Source organism: Cucurbita moschata, unplaced genomic scaffold, assembly GCF_002738365.1.
Source record: "Cucurbita moschata cultivar Rifu unplaced genomic scaffold, Cmos_1.0 Cmo_Scf00044, whole genome shotgun sequence".
NCBI classification, from domain to species: Eukaryota; Viridiplantae; Streptophyta; class Magnoliopsida; order Cucurbitales; family Cucurbitaceae; genus Cucurbita; species Cucurbita moschata.
In genome coordinates this window covers 375,841-382,504 of record NW_019268560.1, presented here as the reverse complement: position 1 = coordinate 382,504, position 6,664 = coordinate 375,841, and the positions used below count along the sequence as shown (strand labels likewise).

General features: G+C 49.8%; 1 protein-coding gene and 1 long non-coding RNA gene across 5 annotated transcripts in view; both read left to right on the top strand.

Annotated features, from left to right (window-relative positions):
* Positions 1-2,313, top strand: part of LOC111434406 — a 7,160-nt gene extending 4,847 nt beyond the window's left edge. Inside the window, exons 3-4 of one of the 4 annotated variants that reach the window (XR_002708939.1) lie at positions 419-497; positions 2,147-2,313. This is a non-coding gene — a long non-coding RNA (uncharacterized LOC111434406). Of the gene's footprint in view, positions 1-418; positions 498-564; positions 579-631; positions 1,001-1,626; positions 1,789-2,146 lie in introns of those variants that run through there. The other 3 variants (XR_002708941.1, XR_002708938.1, XR_002708940.1) reach the window with 3 other exon arrangements.
* Positions 2,314-2,335: 22 nt separating this feature from the next.
* On the top strand, positions 2,336-4,147 carry LOC111434030. Its single transcript, XM_023071327.1, has one exon. The coding sequence runs from the start codon at positions 2,336-2,338 to the stop codon at positions 4,145-4,147; it is 1,812 nt and encodes a 603-aa protein (XP_022927095.1).
* Positions 4,148-6,664: the final 2,517 nt, after the last annotated feature.

Below are 6,664 nucleotides of genomic sequence, written 5' to 3'. Positions count from 1 at the left end.
AGAGAAGAAGAAAAAAAAAAAAAAAAAAAAAAAAAAAAAAAAAAAAAAAAAAAAAAAAAAACGGCCGGCGAGCGGCGGAGGGCGGCGGCAGGCGCCGGACACGCGTCGACCACCGGCTGGAGCAACGCAGCTCCAGCGAGGCGGCGACACGTGTCGCCTGCAAGCCGGGCCGAATTGCAACGCGGGCCGAGCCGACCGAACCGGGCCGGGCCGGCCGACCCGCGACTGTGCAGAATTGGGCGCGCGCGACAGGCGCGCGTGCAGCCTGTGGCTGGCGCCTTCCCGCGCGCGTGGCCACGCACTTCCAGCGTGCTGCTGGGCGCGTGAGCGCGCGTGGAACGGCCAATTTGGCCCGGTTGTTTTCTGTTTTCTCGATTTTGTCCCGGCTCCAGTTCTAATACTGTTTTTACGTGGATAGGGACTTAATTTAGAGAAATCAGTAGTTTTGGACACCTCACGGGCAAAGAAACGCTAGCGAAAGGGCACGCGTCAACCAGGTAAGATCAGTAGTTTTGGACACCTCACGGGCAAAGAAACGCTAGCGAAAGGGCACGCGTCAACCAGGTAAGTCACCACCCTTTGGACACCTCACGGGCAAAGAAACGCTAGCGAAAGGGCACGCGTCAACCAGGTAAGTCACCACCCAGTATTTAGGAAGAAATACTTGTAGGATTCGCTCGGATTGCATGCATGCTAGTAGTTCTGCTTCAGATTAGCTCTTCATGTAAGTTACTAGTCAGTTTATCTGTTGTGTTTGAATTGTGTAAATTACATGAGTGTTGCTTGTATGCCTTAGGCTTCCGCCGTATGTATGCATGCGTTATTTTATGTGTAGAATTGAGTATGCCGGGTTTCGGGGGTTTGATGGACGAATTCGCCCCATTGAGCGCGAACTTCGTGCTCTGGGTGCTTGATGGAGGTCATCGCCCCGCTGAGCCGGTATGCCTAGTTTGCATGAATTACATACTATGATGTAGAAGAAGATTACATGCACCCTCTGTTAATTGCTAGGGCCCATTTCCTTGATAAGATTAGGGAATCTTGGATAGGAGCGAAATGCCGCTCCAGCCTGACTTAATCTTTCCCTAGGAACTTAGTGGTTTACCACGGTAAGAAGGTACCCCGGAGCGTTCATAGATTGCTAGCGTGTGAACGGTATCTATAGCTTCGTGGGAGGACCAAGGGGTCCCTGATCAGTCCTTACTGCTCTTAGCCATTTCGCATGGGAAATGTGTCCCCACGTCGTACAGCCCATTAGCTACATGGGAACGGGTTGGGTCGCGCCCCCCATAGAGGGACTAGATGGGCGTAGGGGTACTCAGCACACCCCTAGGCCAGGTACCATGTAGTCCCAGATAGCCATGTGGAGGTAGCACCTCATAGAGAGATACCGACCATATTAGCTTGGCATAAAGAACCTCTGGGCGTTTAATGAGAGAACGAAAAATCAGTGAAACCCAAGGGGCAAGCCCCAAGGGACCTAGATTGGAGCCAGTCGCCCTAGAACCGAAATAGGAAACCGTGGCAACCTATTAAATTAAGATGCGAAAAGAGCCTACAAGTAGGTGGCTTACTGAGTATAATTTTTATACTCATCCTTGCTATGTTTTCCTTGTTTTTTTTCAGGAGCGTGAGGCGTAGGTCAAGAGTGGGCGTGATCTGAAGGGAATTGTCACAGAGGAATGGGTTGTCCCGGGGCGTCAGTCCAGTCTTAGTCTTTATTTTTGTATTCGCATTCCTTTTAAATTTATTTTCCAAACGGTCTTGTGTTCTGTGTTTATCGTTCGAAAAACTTTATTGAAATTTGATGATTTTTGGCTACTTCATATTTAAATCTCTCGTGCGTCTGTGTCGTGTCGTTAGTCACTGTCCGTAGTAAAATATTGGGCTGTGACAAATTTGGTATCAGAGCCATCAGGTTATAGGTCCTGTAGACATTTAGGGTAGAGAGTCGTGTCCTCTGTGACTTCGCTCGTCAATCACATGCCGCTCACGACCAGACGTTCTCACGCGACGGAAACATGGAGACAAAGGTTAAGTTAGTATTTATAAAGCATACCATGACTGACTAGGGCATTATATCGCACATTACCTAGGAGATGTGTTGTGAATGAATTGTGACCCTAGTTTTTTGTTATCCTGGTAGATAATGGCACCAAAGAGACGCGAACCGTATGTAGGGCCAGGACCTAGAAGGGGAAGAAGAGAGGAAGTTCAGGACACCTCGGTTGCAACACCTGAAGAGGAACAACCTGAACTTCAGGAGGAGGTTGGGGATATGCCCCAAACTAGCGAGGGGACAGTACCACAGCCATCAAGGTCAAAAAGACGCCGAATGAAGGCCAAGGCCCGAAGGCGGCTCGAGACACCCCCTACTACTCCCTTCTCCGAGGAGGCCCCATCGGATCCAACCCCGTGTACAGCAGTCCCACTAAACCAGCCATTAGCCATGCCCTCAGCGGAGATGTTTCAGACGTTCATGATGACGTCGATGGAAAATCAGGCTCTGACGAACCAGATGATTCAGACCATGATGTCTAATCAGTCAACAGGGCAAGGGGGCAAGGATTCAGGGACTATGACTGTGGAGTCCCGCTACTTGAGAGATTTCCAAAGGCATAAACCGCCTTCCTTTGACGGAGGCAAGATGGATCCTATCGCCGCTGAGAATTGGCTAGAGGCCATAGAAACGGCTTTTCATTTTATGAACTGCCCACCAAAGTATGAAGTCCATTGTGGGACATATATGCTGAAAGGAGAAGCGCACTTCTGGTGGAAAGGTGCTCAGAAAACCATAGTACCACAAGGAGAGTTTATTACATGGTGTCAGTTTAAAGACGCATACCTCCACAAATACTACCCAATCACTGCCAGAGTGAAAATGCAGGCCGAGTTCCTCGCATTGAAACAGGGAGACAGATCAGTGGGGGATTATGACTTGGAGTTCAATAGGCTGGCAAGGTTTTCTCCAGCCTATGTTAGTTCTGAGGAGTTTAAGGGCGAACGATTTATCGCTGGCCTGAGGGAAGAACTAAGGGGGAATGTGGCATCCCAGTCATCCTTTGTCTATACGAAAGCCCTTCAGGTGGCGACCCTGCTCGACTCGCCCCGTACTGACAAGCTTCAGTTGGGAATAGCACAATCATCCCACACTGCGGCCCAGGGAAAGGGGGCATACCCTAGCCACCCCAGAACTGGCAGACCACCCCGTGGCCGCACTGATTGGCGAGGGAGAGCCCCGGTACGGAACATGACTTTGTGCCCTTATTGTCGGCGTCTTCACACGGGGGAATGCAGAGCAGGAACAGGCGCCTGCTACAGATGCGGTCAGGTAGGGCACTTTGCAGTGGATTGCCCTCAGAGAAACGATCAGCGTGTCAACCTGCCTGCAGTACAGCATCAGAGGGGCCAAGCCGGCCAACATCAGCAGGGGCGAGCTGTAGCCCATGCAACAACAGCCAGGCAAGCTGACCCGCCTGACGCGGTTGTCACAGGTACGCTACCCGTATTTGGGCATCTTGCATTAGTGTTGTTTGATTCGGGTTCGACGCATTCATTCGTATCTGAAGAGTTTGTAGAGCTAGCACAGCTAGAGAAAGAACTTTTAGAGAGTACCCTATCAGTGTCTACCCCTGCGCACAAGTTGTTGCTAGCTACCCATAGGGTTAAGGGAGGTGGAGTAACAATAGCAGGGCGTGTCATCGAAGCTACACTGATAGTGTTAAGTATGCAAGACTTCGATGTCATCTTGGGTATGGATTGGCTAGGCGAGAATCGCGTCTTGATAGACTGCGAGACCCGAATAGTGACTCTCAGGCTCCCGTCAGGGGACAGCTTTACCTACAAGGGAGCCACTTCCAAAGGTGTCCCGAGCGTCATAACCTCGCTAAGGGCTAAGAAGTTGATTCGTAGTGGCGCAATTGCATTCCTAGCCGGCGTGACCTTAGATAATAGTAACAAACAAAAACCCTCATCGGTACACATCGTCAGGGAGTTCGTAGATGTCTTTCCGGAGGATCTGTCGGGTTTGCCCCCAGCTAAGGAAGTCAATTTTGGGATCGATTTAGAACCAGGAACGGTGCCGATCTCCAAGGCACCTTACAGGATGGCACCTGCAGAACTCAGGGAATTGAAGGAACAGTTATAGGAGTTGTTGGATAAGGGTTTCATCCGACCCAGTGTATCACCCTGGGGAGCCCCTGTTCTGTTTGTCAAGAAGAAGGACGGGTCCATGCGGATGTGTATTGATTACAGAGAATTAAACAAGGTCACTATAAAGAATAAGTACCCTCTCCCGAGAATTGACGACCTGTTTGATCAGCTACAGGGAGCAACAGTTTTCTCCAAAATTGACCTAAGGTCGGGGTATCATCAGTTGAGGGTTAGAGAAGGGGATATACTCAAGACAGCCTTCAGAAGTCGTTATGGGCATTACGAGTTTCTTGTTATGTCTTTTGGCCTTACCAATGCACCAGCTATTTTCATGGAGCTAATGAACAGGGTGTTTAAGGAATTCTTAGACACCTTTGTCATAGTGTTCATCGACAACATTCTGGTATACTCTAAGTCAGAGGTAGATCATGAAATACACCTCAGAAAAGTCTTGACAATACTGAGAGCTCAGCAGTTGTATGCCAAGTTCTCCAAGTGTGAGTTTTGGTTGTCTGAAGTTGCGTTTCTGGGTCACGTGGTGTCAAGCAAGGGGATCACAGTGGACCCAGCTAAGATAGAAGCAGTGATGAGGTGGCCACAGCCGACCACAGTCACAGAGGTGAGGAGTTTTCTTGGGCTAGCTGGTTATTACAGAAGGTTTGTTCAGGATTTCTCCAAAATTTCCTCGGCGCTGACTCAGCTAACCAAGAAGGGCAAGCCCTTTGCTTGGACTCCAGTCTGCGAACAAAGTTTCCAGGAACTCAAGAAGAGGTTGGTGACTGCACCAGTCCTTACAGTTCCAGACGGGTCAGGTAATCTCGTGGTGTACAGTGATGCATCAGGGAAAGGCTTGGGGTGTGTGCTCATGCAGAAAGGTAAGGTGATAGCGTATGCTTCTCGACAATTGAAAGAATATGAACGAAACTACCCCACGCATGATCTCGAGTTAGCAGCGGTAGTGTTTGCTCTAAAAACGTGGCGACACTACCTGTATGGGGAAAAAGTACAAGTCTTCACTGATCATAAGAGCCTCAAGTACTTATTCACGCAGAAGGAGCTCAATATGAGACAAAGGCGATGGTTGGAGCTGGTAAAGGATTATGACATAGAGATTCTGTACCATCCAGGCAAAGCCAACGTGGTAGCAGCATGCATTGAGCAGGAAGGCTGTGCACACTTCTGTGATGATCACCACACAGGAAAAACTACAAGATGAGATGAAGAGGGCTGGGATAGACGTGGTGATTAAAGGTGGTAGTGTTCAGATAGCACAGTTAACTATACAGCCTACCCTACGAAAGAAATTTATCGACGCTCAGAGGTCTGATGAACACCTCAGTAAAGTGTGGAGTCAGATTGAGACAGAGAGGCCAGCAGGGTATTCTATCTCCCTAGACGGGGGTCTGCTATGGCAAAACCGCCTCTGCGTTCCCCGAGACGAGGGAATCTTAAAAGATATTATGACCGAAGCCCACGATACATCTTATGTGTTCCACCCTGGAAGTACAAAGATGTATCAGGATCTGAAGAGATTTTACTGGTGGTCTGGAATGAAGAGGGACATAGCGGATTTCGTAAGCCGTTGCTTGACCTGCCAGCAGGTGAAGGCCCCGAGGCAGCGCCCAGCAGGATTGCTACAGCCCCTGAGCGTCCCTCAGTGGAAATGGGTAGCAGTCTGTATGGATTTCATTTCGGGTTTGCCAAAGACAAAGCAGGGTTTCAACGTCATCTGGGTAATTGTGGACAGACTGACTAAGACAGCCCACTTCATTCTAGGAAAGTCCACATATCGAGTAGACCGGTGGGCTCAGTTATATATCAAGGAGATAGTACGCCTGCACGGGGTACCAGTGTCCATAGTATCAGACCGGGACACCAGGTTCACCTCTCAGTTCTGGAGGAGTCTTCAGAAGGCACTAAGAACTCAGTTGAGGTTCAGTACAGCATTCCATCCTCAAACGGACGGACAGACCGAAAGGCTGAATCAGGTTTTAGAGGACATGTTGCGAGCCTGCTCCTTAGATTTCGCTGGGTGTTGGGACGAACATCTGCCTTTAATGGAGTTTGCCTACAACAATAGTTATCAAGCGACCATTCAGATGGCCCCCTTCGAGGCACTGTATGGGCGTAGGTGTCGAACACCAGTGTTTTGGGAAGAGGTAGGCACGCAGCAGCTAATGGGACCAGAGTTGGTCCAGGTCACCAACGCAGCGGTGCAGAAAATCAAACAGAGGATACTCACCGCACAGAGTCGACAGAAAAGCTATGCAGATGTGCGTAGAAGGAACCTCGAATTTGAGGTGGGTGACCACGTGTTCCTGAAGGTGGCCCCTATGAGGGGGGTGTGGAGGTTCGGGAAGGAAGGGAAATTGAGCCCAAGGTTCATAGGCCCCTTCGAGATTCTGGACAGAGTCGGGGCTGTGGCTTACAGAATTGCCCTACCACCGAACCTTGCCGCCGTGCACAATGTGTTCCACGTATCCATGCTGCGAAAGTATACTCCCGACCCTAC

Bases quoted from the DNA above. Each gene is read 5' to 3' on its own strand.
- LOC111434030 (XM_023071327.1), top strand. From the start codon at position 2,336: ATGAAGGCCAAGGCCCGAAGGCGGCTCGAGACACCCCCTACTACTCCC.